A 14,680-nucleotide genomic window follows, 5' to 3' on the forward strand; every position below is an offset into this window, starting at 1 on the left:
ATATCTAAAATCCACATGAAAATGTCAAGAAAAGTTTCGGAAGAAATATGACAAGTTGTGGTTCCCCCCGACTCATCAGATGGAACAGTGCCGTCATAAATTCCCGTGGGGGGGAATACAGGACGTAAAACAGCAGCCAGTGAATCCAGGAAGTGGCCTGACCCACCACCGATTCCGACGGATTCTGCAAACATTTAGCATGAGTCAGGAATAAGGAAAAATATGTAATTTTGTGACTAAAATTGATATTTTATACTTATCCTGACTCATGAGGCCAGCCCTCCCAACCTCCCCTCTCAGGGCACTCTGGATTTCCCCTGTAAATCTGGGTGTCAGGCGTACAAACGGAGAGAGTGACAAACATAGCTGGTCATGTGACCAAAAAGGCGCCAAAGGAGGCAAGTGAGACTACTCGTGGGTGAGTGATTTTACGTCCATTATTAGAAGGGAACTTAAAGGGATTTCAAGTGTTCCACTATCATTCGCAAGGAGACAAACATTTAGCATGAGTCAGGATAATGTAATTTTTAGAGTAAAATTGATATTTTATACTTATCCTGACTCATGCTCTTTTGCTTGTCTTCTTCTTCTTGCGAACATAGTGGAACACTTGTATCTCCTTATTTGAAGCTCCCTTCAAAATAAAATCACTAATTGGTACTCACCACGAGTTGCTCCCCTTTGTCTCCCCTGGCGGGAAAGGTGTCGCCACCCTCTGGCCATGTGCTCCACTCTCTCCTGATTTAGCGAGCCCAACACTTGAATTTACAGGGAAATCCAAAGTGTTATGTGGGGAGGATGGGAGGGCTAACCTCATGAGTCAGGATAAGTATAAAATATCAATTTTACTCTAAAATTACATATTTTCCTTATCCTGACTCATGCTCTTTACTTGTAGCATCCTACGGAACGGAGGTGGGTAACAGAATACTTTGGATTTATAATTAGTGATTTTGTATAGATATACTGTAATATCCCCTACGGGAACTTCATGAAGGCTTAGATTTAGGATGTTTCCTGTATAAAGAAAACCATAGGTTATATAAAGCCATTAAAGGGGAATTACATTATGAATATATTGAACAATACATATAAATTATATATATATATATAGGTGACTCTGATAGAGGCACTGAAATTGACTATATCCAAGTATATGCTTAAGGTTGAATACTTAAGCTGAACATATATACATAGCCCTAAAACTCCGTGAGAGTTATAAGCTAGATGAGTATGTATAAAATACATATTAATCTTGTGAGGATAATATTTTAACGCCACGAGGGACTGTCAGTTGCTGAGCGAGGACCAGTGGTCGAAATGGTGAATGCCAGAGACATCTTCTGTAGTGATGTCTCTTAGGTAGTGATAAGCAAATACCATGTTAGATTTCCAATAGCATCCTTCCATAATCGTGTTCAAGGAACAGTTACCGTGTAGGGCGAGGGTAGAGGCCAGTGCCCTGATCTCATGTGGATTTGATGCTGTTGGTGGGTCCAAGCCTGCTGCCTTGTAGCACGGAGAATGACAGTCCTTATCCAAATAGATATTGTGGTCCGTGACACTTCTGTTTGATTAAGTAGGCGATAAGGGGATGAATAAGCGTTTGAGAAATCTTCTCCTTGTTTTGGATCGTCGTAAATAAACTTTGGCGCTCTTACCAGACACAGTGATAGGTCTTGTGTATCTTGTGATCCAAGAATAGAGGATAGCGCCGGGATGTGGAATAATCTGTCTGGTTGACCTGGCAGTTGATTTTTTGCGATGAAATCCCATCTTAATCCGAGGTGCGCTGTGTAATGATTGTCATCAAACTGTATCCTCGTAATCCAGAGCGTGAATTTCAGACATTCTTGCTGCTGTGGCTAGCGATAGCAGAAACAGTGTTTTCTGTGAGAGAAATTCAAAAGTTTGTCGATTCCAAAGGTTCATAGACCTCACTCGTGAGGTGTTGTAACACTACATTCAGATCCCAAGCTGGAAGTGGAACTTCCGCTTTTGGTCCTCCAATCGGAAAGCTCGTAGTAAGGCCAGTAACTCTGGAGATCTTGTCAATTTGACACCCGTTCTCATGGTGATTACAGAACTAAAGCGGCAAGACATGTTGATATCGTTGAACCTTTTAAATGTTTGTTTTGGCGTAGGTAACACAAATAGTCTGCCACTTGAGGTTGTGAAGCCTCTCTTGCTGTAAACCCTTTCTTTGTTGCATAATTTTTGAAACTGTGCCACTTGTCGTCGTACAAGTTACGAGTTGAGTAACGTAAGGCAAGCGTGACTGCTTTTGCCGCCCTGGCAGAATATCCTCTCTTGTTTAAACACATTTGTATACAGTCCATACGCGTGTAGTTGGAACATTGCTGGGTTTCCGTGCACTTGTTTGGTGTGAGGATGAATTAACAGGTTTATGGCGCTTGGGTAGCTCCAGTGTTGGTTGACCGATTTCTTGAATTAGTATGGAAACCACGTTCTGGCCGGCCAGTAGGGCGCGACCAAAGTGAGTTGTAGGCTCTGTGTTTGTCTGATTTTCTGTAATACTTGAGGTATTATTGCTGGCGGCGGAAAGCGCGTGCGACGCATTGAGGCCTTCCATGATAGACTTAAAGCGTCCGTTGCCCAAGCTTGGGGGTCTGGGACTGGTGACACGAATGTCGGTAGCTGATTGTTGAATCGCGTGGCGAATAGGTCTATTAGCGGCGCTCCTAATTGCTTGATTATCTGTGCAAAATTTCCCTGTTGATCATCCACTCTGTCGGTGATGGTAGATGAGGCGAGAGAGAGCGTCTGCTAGTATATTTCTGGCTCGGGAATGTGCACTGCTCTGACATGTAGATTTAGATCTTGTATTAAATCGAACAGTTGAAAGCTTAGGTTCAAAAGGTTCATCGATCTCGTTGAGCCTTGCTTGTTTATGTAGAACGCCACTGTCGAATTGTCTGTATGGATCATTAAGGCGCATTTTGTAGAAATGTGCTCCAATGTAGAATGGCGTTGATTACAGCTTTCATTTCTAGACTGTTTATATGGAGTTTGCATTCTTGCTGATTCCATAACCCTGATATCGTGTGGTTGGTGAGATGAGCTCCCCAACCTTGGAGTAACGCGTCTACATACAGATGGGTTTTGTATTCCTGCTCTGCTAAACAAATCCTTCGCAGACATTCGATTTCTTGGTCCACCATAGTAGATGTGGTCTGAGATGTTTCGGTAGACTGAATGGTTGTACATCGTTGAGATGTCGTTGATGAGACCTGTAGGGGGCGTAACTGTAATCTGCCTGTGACAGTCATGTCTTGGGCTGATGTGAGAAGACCTAGTAGGCTCTGCCATTGTCGCGAGTGGTAACGGAGAGTAGAGCTGGTGGAATGGTCTGTTGTATCTTGAGCCAACGGTCTTCTGGTACCATAATCACGGTTCGCGATTTGTGATGAATCGAATACCTAGGAACTGCAGGTCTTGCGATGGTACTAGGTCCGACTTGCGTAAGTTTACTAACCAACCTAGTTGTGTTAGTAGCTTTATGATGTAATTTAACTGTAGTTTGAGCGCAGTGGATCTTGATCTACTTGTATCCCGTCGTCGAGGTAAAAGCGCACGCGTAGCCCTTGACGATGTAGAAATTTGATAATCGGTTTCGTTATCCTCATTGAATAGCCAGGGGCTGATGATATTCGAATGGGAGTACTTTCCACTGGTAATGTAGCCCTTCTAGAGTAAATCGTAGGTATTTCCTGGAATCGGGATGAATGGGGATGTGCAGGTAGGCATCCTGTAGATCTATGCTGCCCATGTAGTCCATAGGACGAATCATCTGGCATAACTGAGGTAAATGTATCATGCGAAACTTCGGTGGTTTTGCGTAGATAGTTCTTGTTGAAAAGCTCATGTTGTAGATGAGTCTGTATTTCTCCGTGGAGTTTTTCTTGGGAACTAGGAAAACTGGGGAGTAGAAACCTGGTTCGACGTTTGCTTGATCTATTACTTCTATGGCCTGTTTGGATAGGAGTGATGAAACAGCCTCTCTTATCTTTGGTAGTTGTTGGCTTGTAAATCGAACTTGGGGGTTTGATTGTCAGCGGAGGCTTGGCCTGTAGAGGGATCTGAAATCCGTGTTGAAGAATGTTGGAGGCGTAAGGGTCTTGCAATATTCCCCAGTTTTCCCAGTGTAGTTGGAGGCGTCCACCCACTTGAGCTGGCTGTACTGGAGCGGCTGGGGGTGGAAGACTCCAGTCGTTCGAACCTGTGTTTCAGCGTCTATAATTGCGGGGAACCTCTGGGTGTCCTGCCTCTTCCTGATCCTCCTCTATAGTTGCCATATGGGCGCGATGAAAAGAATCTTTACCTCTAGAGCTGGCTATCTTCCTGTCTCTTGCTCTTTGTAGGCCCGTGAACTTAGATCTGCCTGAGTATCTTTGTGAAGTCTGACGAATGGCGCTGGCTAGTGTGTCCATCGATCTAATCATAAGGACTTCCCTGGAATCATAGAGACTTCCTTGGCGACCTTGTCGATTTCTCCGTCAAAGATGGATGTTGTCGACCACGGGCTGTATAAAGTGGGGCTGTAAAGTTCTCCCCAATTACAGGAGGCGAGGAGGCCTTGACTGACGAGCTAAGGTCAGTGCTGCTGAAACAGATGTAAGATGATCCGTTAAAACTGCTGATCTTTCTTTTGCATAAGTAAGGCAGAATAAATCATTCTATCATCTTCCGTCGTGGAATCCGGAATCTAGTAATAAGAGTCTCATTGATCGTCCTAGATCTATTTAACCCAAAGAACATCACGTCTCGTCATGGTTTCTATATGAGCCAACTTGCGATCATCCATCTTGTAAATCTTGTTCTTTACATCGCTGATGATCTTATACTTCTCATCGATGTCCTGGGCCTTGTAGAAGGAGTCCATGTTATCGTGGAGAACTTCTTGGCTTGAAAGTTGGGCAGATGTGGTATCTGAACTTTTCGTAGCTTTCTGGAAAGCTGCATCTAGATTCTGTGGCACTGCCATAATCCGGGTCGTCGGGGTAGAGTGATTGCATCTGGATCATCTTCCTTCATCAAATCGTCTGAGCTGTATTGCCACTTTTAGATGGTGATGTGAGATCTAGGTTATTGACCATCCAATACCGTATCTCTGCATCAGAAAATATGATTCCTCCATCATCCTCAAAACCATCATCATTAACAAATTGTTGATGCTCTTGCCGGGACCGCGTGTAGCTGTCTGTATATCTGATGAGGTTTGTGGCGATCTAGTTGACTTGTCGCGCTCTATGTGGAGATCTGGCGGTGATCGACCTGGTGATGAGCGAAGTGGAGATCGTCTATGGGATGATCTTCGGAGACTTGTGAGGTGAATGTTGATAGCTGCGAAGCTCTTGGCAGTCCCTCGATGTTCTTCTAGGCGATGAAGATCTGGAATCATATGTCGCCAGCGAATGCCTTAGCGAAGCTTCATTTCTAACGTCGGTCCTGGGGATCGATGATATGACCTTCGCGAAGGCTTCCGTGATGTCTGATGGTCTGAGTCCATATCTAGAGATGAAATCGAAGATGGTGATGATCTCTCCGCCAGCGAAGGCCAGCCAGCGAAAGGCTGTACATCTAGGTCCTTCGTCAAGGTGGTCGCGGGACTTCCTTCAGCGAAGGTGACATCGTCTTGGCTGCTACGTTGGCGGGGGTGCCTCTGGGGTGCTGTCTACGTTGGAGCCTTCCTTGGCTTCGGACCCTGCTTGCGCAGTTTGTAGTGGTCCTCCATGATGTTCATAATCTGCGCATCATGTCTTCTGGGATGATCTGTGACGAAGTCGTCGGCGTCTTTTCTGCGATGGGGTTCACATCAATGGCGTCTGGCGTCGGTGTAGAGGCATCAGGCTGCATGGTGATCTCTGCAGAAGTCACAGTCGCTGACACGGTCGCTTCTTCTGCGTAAGTCGGGGATGATTATCGGCTGATCATCGTAGAGGCCCAACTCTGCTGCTGGAGCGATCTCGGCTGAGAAAGTTCTTGCTGTCTTCGTAGATTTCCCTTTGGAAGTCTGCGCTGCCCTGGGTGTCCTCAATCTGCGTTGAGAGCGGACGATGAGAGCCCTCTTAGACTTAGTCTGCAATGGCGGGATGTCTGGGGAGGCGGTCGTTTCTTCGAGTAACGGACTGCGCCCCACGTTCCTCTGCCGCAGGAGTCTCTAGCAGAACACCAGGCGGAGAGGGTCGATCGCTAGCAGCTGACTGGATGGAATATCTGGACTCTCTGCCATGTTTTGCCCTTGTTTGCGTGATCTATCTGCTTGCGTCTTAAGGCATAAAGATGATATTTATTAAATGCAGAATGAGATAAATTAATGCAGTAACTGCAACGTGAATTAAACGCACACGGCGTAGAACAACTAGGGCATATTACATGTGGATCGGAGGCAGAAAAGCGTAATCTACAAATCGTACAGATTTTCATCAGCGTAAAGCTAGCTGAACAATCACCGAATACATGAATAAACAGTAGAAATCACGATAATTAATCAATACAAATAGTAAAGGATACTAGCTATACCTCTATAGTAACCTATGAGAGGTAAAAACTAAGAGATTATCAAAGGATATGGTGTGTAAGGAGACACAAGGCGCTCTCACATCCTGCTCACTGGGCGAAGGAGGAGAGAGTGGAGCACATGGCCAGAGGGTGGCGACACCTTTCCCGCCAGGGGAGACAAAGGGGAGCAACTCGTGGTGAGTACCAATTAGTGATTTTATTTTGAAGGGAGCTTCAAATAAGGAGATACAAGTGTTCCACTATGTTCGCAAGAAGAAGAAGACAAGCAAAAGAGCATGAGTCAGGATAAGGAAAAATAGTATAAAACATCAATTTTGGTCAGAAAATTACATTTTCTGTGGAAAAGTTGTATTGCTACAACATCATTTTGGTTGATAGCACTTGTTTTAAAAAGTTATTAAGAAGTCACAATTACGCCCTTTAGAAATGTACAACCATACCAGTGGATGGTTTCTATAGAATCAATGTATGGAATTAATAGTAACAAAATACATGTACTTAAGTGACATTGACCACTTGCAGGAGGAGGGCGAAACTAAAGATGACCTACCTGCTATGGCAAGTTTCATGGTAAGTATACTAGCCACATAAAGAAACTGTGCATTGTCAAAATATTATCCCAGTTGAAAAGTACGATAACAATGTCAAAGGTACATATAACCTTTAATGGAGGGATCATGAAACCATGACAAGTCGGGTGAATTTCAATTGAAAAGTCAATCACAATGACGTCATGAGTCCACAAGCGGGACAGGGATCAAACGACCATGTCACAAGCTCAATAACGGGTATGTCTACCATCGGCATTGAGAACAGCAGTGCATCGATGACGCATAGCCTATCAAACGTGCAAGGAAGGCTTGTGGGATGTCACGCCAGATTCTCCCCAGTTCTGTTGCAAGGTCAAGGACGTTATCTGGCAGATGAGGAAGACAGCGTAGACGTCGATCCATCTCGTCCCAAACATGCTCTATTGGGGAGAGATCCGGTGAATTTGCAGGCCAAGGCAGTAAGTCAATGTTGTGGTGTTGCAAGAAATCCATAGCAACCCTTGCCGTATGAGGGCGGGCATTGTCCTGTTTGAATGTTAACCCAGGGCCATGACGTTGCAGAAAAGGAATTGCCACAGGTCGAAAAATCTGATCCCTGTAGCCCACACCACTTAAGTTGCCCTGAACAATCACCAAAGGAGTTCTTTGGCATGCTCTTATTCCACCCCAAATCATCACAGAACCACCACCAAAGCGATTCCTCTCCAAGACACAGGCCTGTGCATAACGTTCTCCCAAGCGTCTATAGGCACGTTGATGTCCATCACTATGGGAAATGTTAAACCTGGACACATCTGTAAAAACAACATTTCTCCACCAAAACAAGGGTCTGCGGACACGATTTCGGCACCACCACGTTCGGCGAGCTTGTCGATGACGTCGTGGTCAGATCCCGTGATGACATAAACGTTGTCGAACTGTGTTGGGGTGGATATGGCGAAGTCCTGGGATGGTTCGGGCAGTCATCATTGCAGTCTGAAACCTGTGGCGAAGATGGGTCACCCTTATCCATCTGTCCTGTTGTGGCGTTGTTACACGTAGACGTCCAGAACATGGCCTATCGATGACGTCATTTGTGTTCTGGCAGCGTCTCACCAGTGCAGAAATGGTGTTCCGGTGGCAGTGGCAATGTGCAGCCACTTATCGTTGAGACATTCCCCCGAAAACCATCCTAATGGCCCCATGACATTGTGCAGACATGAGCCTTGGCATGCTTGTGTTTCAATAGCCGTTTAATTTTTTGAATAATCGCAAGGGCAGGGGTTGAGCTTTCCAAAGTGACAGTATTGTGTGGCATTCATTTGTTCTGTTACTCTTTCCCGGACTGCACGTGCAACAACGTATTGCACGTCTCAAGGACAAACCCACTGACGTCGCGGAACGTGGCACGTGCATGCATGTTGGATACATGTCACTAATCTCTGAGTTTAAATCCTTATGTGTCTACACAGGTTTGATAAATTTAGATTTAAATTTTTGTATGCACAGTTTCTTTATGTGCCTAGTATATATAGAGAAAACAAGATAAATTAAGACATTGTTAGCTCTGTCTGGTATTGTTGGTGGAATCCATACATTACACTTACAATCCTACGCTATCAGTTACTACTAGCAAGGAGCCATGAAATTATAAATCTTTTTTTTTTTTTTTTTAAATATTTTTATTTCCCAAAGTACATTTGTTGTTGTTGTAGTACAAAAGCATCATACACAACACATCCTCGTCATCAAACATTGTGCAAACATCACCATCAATACAATCAATCAATACATCAATACAAAACAATCATCGTATGTTCACTGTGGATTTACTATAATGTAATGAAATTATAAATCTTGGTCATACTATGCTGGTAAAGCTAGAATCCCCATTCTCTCAACCCAGGCAAGGTCAGCAGCATCATTTGAGGGAGGAAAGAGGAAAAGGACTGCAGTGAATCAGATGAGGACAACACAACCACAGTGGTATGTTAAATACACATTCTTGCAATGTACAAAAATGATCATATATTTGTTTTACATAGAAGAAAACATATTACTTGACCCAAATGAAAGGTTTAATTGTATAGTGGTTGATTAGTAGCAAATTGAATATTCCTGTAATGTCCTCAAGAAAGAGGAAAAGAACTTTTGTAAAGCAAACAACAGATGCTCACACAACTAAGGAGGTAAGTATAGTACCATGATGCTCACACAGCTAAGGAGGCAAGTATAGTACCATGATGCTCACACAACTAAGGAGGTAAGTATAGTACCATGATGCTCACACAGCTAAGGAGGTAAGTATAGTACCATGATGCTCACACAACTAAGGAGGTAAGTATAGTACCATGATGCTCACACAGCTAAGGAGGTAAGTATAGTACCATGATGCTCACACAACTAAGGAGGTAAGTATAGTACCAATGATGCTCACACAACTAAGGAGGTAAGTATAGTACCAAGATGCTCACACAACTAAGGAGGTAAGTATAGTACCATGATGCTCACACAACTAAGGAGGTAAGTATAGTACCATGATGCTCACACAAAAAAGGAGGTAAGTATAGTACCATGATGCTCACACAACTAAGGACGTAAGTATAGTACCATGATGCTCACACAACAAAGGAGGTAAGTATAGTGCCATGATGCTCACACAACTAAGGAGGTAAGTATAGTGCCATGATGCTCACACAACAAAGGAGGTAAGTATAGTACCATGATGCTCACACAGCTAAGGAGGTAAGTATAGTACCATGATGCTCATACAGCTAAGGAGGTAAGTATAGTACCATGATGCTCACACAACGAAGGAGGTAAGTATAGTACCATGATGCTCACACAACTAAGGAGGTAAGTATAGTACCATGATGCTCACACAACTAAGGAGTCAAGTATAGTACCAAGATGCTCACACAACAAAGGAGGTAAGTATAGTACCATGATGCTCACACAACTAAGGAGGTAAGTATAGTACCATGATGCTCACACAACTAAGGAGGCAAGTATAGTACCATGATGCTCACACAAGTGAAGGAGGTAAGTATAGTACCATGATGCTCACACAACTAAGGAGGTAAGTATAGTACCATGATGCTCACACAACTAAGGAGGTAAGTATAGTACCATGTATATTAATAGTGACTCTAATATAGAAATGCTTTAACTGGATTTCAACATGAACTTGTAATGAACTAACTGTCCCACACTTTCCAGAACCAAGGAGATGAGACACGTCCGATCAACAGGAGACAGAGTGAACGTGTAAGTTAAAGAGCCAACACTGTAACAGGAATGTAGACATTTGGCTGGTTTACTTCATGTTGTCTGAAAACAGTCTAGGCTGGACGAGACACAAGTGTGTTTGATGTAAAATAAACTCCAGGCAATCGGGTTGTGATAACACAAAATTATAGTCAGTGAACATTACCTCAATTCATTGTGTTGCCTAACACTACCAAAATGACAAGGTGGCCAACACCAAGAATGAGAGAAATATATGCAGCATGAAGAGCCAAGTCTATCCCAAAGAGAACAACCATTAAATGTGAAGTTTTAACAATACAGAAATAACAGTTATTGTTCATGTTCATTTCAACGGTGTCGATCTCAGGACGCTGACCTTTTGATTTTCCACTAGTCTCAGGACGCCGACCTGCGGTTTCCTTTGAAGGTTAGGTTCTGATTAGGCGTAACTAGGGTTGTGGATAATCTACTCTAGATGTTTTGATAAGGTGAACTTGTCCACTTGGTGAACATATATGGAACGCAATGGAACCACCACAACTCAGATGGGCCAAGAACCAACAACCACCTGGAAGGGTGGCATTCACGATCTGAAGAGATACATCGGCAAGGCTCACCCAAACATCTTCCAGATCACACCGTTATTGTCACTAGAACAGACCAACACGGAAAACAAGCTGGTCCAGTATGTTGCTGGCCAGAAGCGTCCGTCCAAGAAGAAATACAGGGACTTGGAGCGACGACTGAATTATTCCGTCACCAGCTCAGACAAGGTACACTGCCCGTGAGACCGTTTGCTGATTCAGCATTCCACCTGTTGCATTTGGGTCAAAATCTGTAGATCAATATCTGTGAAAATATGTGTGCTATATGTATCATGAATATGCATCGCATATGCGATGTATTTATTAAAAATATCACATTTACTTATGTGACTCATTGTAAAAAAAACTGTAAAAATCTGTCGACTGAGTTTGTTAATGAGTGCTTCAAGTATGGACTGACTGACTGAGTTTGGTTTTACGCCGCTTTTAGCAATATTCCAGCAACATCACGGTGGGGGACACCAGAAATGGGCTTCACACTTTGTGCCCATGTGGGGATTCGAACCCGGGTCTTCGGCGTGACGAGCCAACGCTTTAACCATTAGGCTACCCCACCGCCCCTTCAAGTATGGAAATTAACTGATAAAAATATAAACTGTTGTCGTCTTCTCATTAGATGTGCTCTCATCTGCATAATCCGGATTCTCCTCTTCTGACAACTCGTTGATCCTTCATTGTCCTCATAATCCTATATTAACTGGCAAAATGAAACTGTCTCAGGACGCCGATATTTTCCACTCAACCATGAAGTTTGGTCGAAAGGTCGGCGTTACAAGCCTGAACCATTTCAGCTACCAATACCTTTGGATTATGAGTCCATATGGAGGTTACGCTCAAACACAAATGCTGTGATGGCTGTAGTAGATGGACATAAACTGACAGGGAAGAGTTTCGGAGTACTGAGACCAGGGCATGAATTTACAGATGAGGTACTTCCATAACAACTAATTAATTTGAAATCTGATGATAGCAATAACTATTTGACAAAAAGTACACCTATTTATATCTGTTTTGGTTAGGTAATCTTCATGTTCATGTAACTAAAAACCGATGACCATGGATTAAAGAAGTTTCACACAAAATGTTTATGCTTGGCTTGGCATCACCCTTATGGAAGGGATTTTTTCAAGGAACATCAGTTTGGGCTTTCCTGATATACAAAAGCAAATTAACTTTGATGACATAGCTGAAGTTTTCACACCATGTATTTTAAATCGGTTTGCTAGTTGTTTAATGCCACATTTGACCATAGTCGAGGTGTCTAATGAATGTCTATGAAGAAGTTGGGAACCAAATATACAATGGTGAATTGTGACAATGCAGCACATGTATTATTGTGTGAAATGATTGCTTAACATTTTTACAGATACTCAACGCATACTGCAGTGTTAAATGTGGCGACCGAGATGATGTATACCTGATGGACTGCCTTGCTGCAACTGATGTTATTCTTAAGCATGGACAACCACCAGTATTCAGGAATGTAAGAAATACAATTATTGTAAAATGTTTGCCTAAACTAACACTACACAAGTAGGATTACCTTTGGAGGACAAATACATACCACTAACAATTATTCAACATGTATAAATTAACATGTACGTCTCTCCACTCTTCAAGGCACATGCAAAGCAAGGGTTTCATATAACCATGTAAGCCTACTGGGTGATTACAGCTGACTTGCTATTGTAAGTTTTTGTTTGTTTGTTGCTTAACGCCGCACTCAACGATATTCCACCCATACGATATTCCACCTGTACGATATTCCACCTATACGGCGATATAACAGTCTGTAAATAGTCAATGATAAAACATAATGAGCATTGATATACACAATTGGGATACAATGACATGTGTCAACCAAGTCAGTGAGTCTGACAGCCTGATGGTGTTAGTTGACATGCATCGGTTGCTGAAGACCAATTCTAACCCTGGTCTTCTGGTCTGCAATTTCAAGAGTTGTGTACTTGATAACTGACTTGACCAAGACAGATCTTGTTGGGAACACATTTCTGCTCATTCATCAATGCATTGCATATGAGTTCTTAATACTAGAATAATTTGTAAGATGCTCTTAATGTTATAAAATTAGTGAAGAAATCATGAATTAAAGACACTGGTGTCCTTTTAAAGTGGTACTACACCGCTTTTAGCAATATTCCAGCAATATCACGGCGGGGGACACCAGAAATGGGCTTCACACAGAGTACCCATGTGGGGAATCGAACCCAGGTCTTCAGCATGACGAGCAGAGGTGTCCTTTTAAAAGAATAAAGCAAAGAATATTGTTTAAAAGACTGACTTTATTTCTGGAACAGGTGGATCTTCTTTCAAAAGAGATGATACTGGCACCATATGTCACAAGACAGCACTGGCAAATGTTTGTGGTATACCCCAAAAATTATGAGATTGTATATATAAACCTAATGGGTGAAGATACATCACATCAGAGTAAAGAGGCAGTTTTGTCAACTTGGCAGAGAATACTGAGCAGATGTAAAATGGGTCTACTCAACAAGGACACCCTTCAGAAGAGATGGAAGCTGACAACAGTAAAACATCAATTACAACAAGACTTCACAAGCTGTGGAATATATGTGATGAAGGTAGGACACATTTTTTAAATCTAACACACATTGGCAACAGATAAAGTTGCCTTCAACAACGAAAATCCAAACAATATTTCAGCATAAGTATTCAAAATGTATCATAATTGTTAATGTGTTAAAACCAGTTACCATAGTTTAACATAACTCCCCACAACATTTGTTAAAAAAAATTCCTACTAATGAACTGATAATCTCAAATTTCAGTTTGACTTTCTGCTTGATGGGGAGAACATGAGCACCCCATTTGATACAGTTGAGACCAGAATACACACAGCATCCCATTTGATACAGTTGAGACCAGAATACACACAGCATCCCATTTGATACAGTTGAGACCAGAATACACACAGCATCCCATTTGATACAGTTGAGACCAGAATATCCCATTTGATACACAGCATCCCATTTGATACAGTTGATACACACAGCATCCCATTTGATACAGTTGAGACCAGAATACACACAGCATCCCATTTGATACAGTTGAGACCAGAATACACATAGCATCCCATTTGATACAGTTGAGACCAGAATACACACAGCATCCCATTTGATACAGTTGAGACCAGAATACACATAGCATCCCATTTGATACAGTTGAGACCAGAATACACATAGCATCCCATTTGATACAGTTGAGACCAGAATACACACAGCATCCCATTTGATACAGTTGAGACCAGAATACACATAGCATCCCATTTGATACAGTTGAGACCAGAATACACATAGCATCCCATTTGCTGCAAGAAACAGGTAAGTACAGATTACCAAAACAAAGTGAAACATGCTATTCTAAAGGCATTATAACTTAAGAGAAATATAGAGATATTAATTTTGCAAATGTCCATTGGTGTTACTAAGTAATTAAATGTAATGCATAATATTCTAAACAAATGTGAATGTGTTGTTTCAGATTTACATACAATGGCAGACATCTGTAGAGGCTGCTCAATGCCAACACGTATGGCGGACACTAAAACATCATGGCACCAAACAAAGTGTACAACATTGGGTAAGGATTCATGACCAGTTACAGCACAATTATACTGAGGAAATATATCTTATGAGTTTTTCTCACTTGTGCAATCACAAAAGTAATACATTACAAACTATACTAATGAGAAAATATACACAACTGAAT

The 14,680-nt window shown here is 42.4% G+C and overlaps 1 protein-coding gene across 1 annotated transcript; it reads left to right on the top strand.

Annotated features, from left to right (window-relative positions):
- The first annotated feature begins 10,837 nt into the window (after positions 1 to 10,837).
- Positions 10,838 to 13,860, top strand: LOC124267737. Its single transcript, XM_046702725.1, has 4 exons — positions 10,838 to 11,095; positions 12,294 to 12,410; positions 13,246 to 13,533; positions 13,741 to 13,860. The coding sequence occupies exons 1-4, from the start codon at positions 10,838 to 10,840 to the stop codon at positions 13,858 to 13,860; spliced, it is 783 nt and encodes a 260-aa protein (XP_046558681.1).
- The last annotated feature ends 820 nt before the right edge of the window (positions 13,861 to 14,680 follow it).

This window comes from Haliotis rubra, unplaced genomic scaffold (genome assembly GCF_003918875.1).
Source record: "Haliotis rubra isolate DU_JTF1 unplaced genomic scaffold, ASM391887v1 Scf1333, whole genome shotgun sequence".
In the NCBI taxonomy this organism is placed as follows: domain Eukaryota; kingdom Metazoa; phylum Mollusca; class Gastropoda; order Lepetellida; family Haliotidae; genus Haliotis; species Haliotis rubra.

Bases quoted from the DNA above. Each gene is read 5' to 3' on its own strand.
- LOC124267737 (XM_046702725.1), top strand. From the start codon at position 10,838: ATGGAACGCAATGGAACCACCACAACTCAGATGGGCCAAGAACCAACA. The intron at 11,096-12,293 runs GTACACTGCCCG...ACATTTTTACAG, and splicing joins CCGTCACCAGCTCAGACAAG to ATACTCAACGCATACTGCAG. The intron at 13,534-13,740 runs GTAGGACACATT...CTCAAATTTCAG, and splicing joins GTGGAATATATGTGATGAAG to TTTGACTTTCTGCTTGATGG.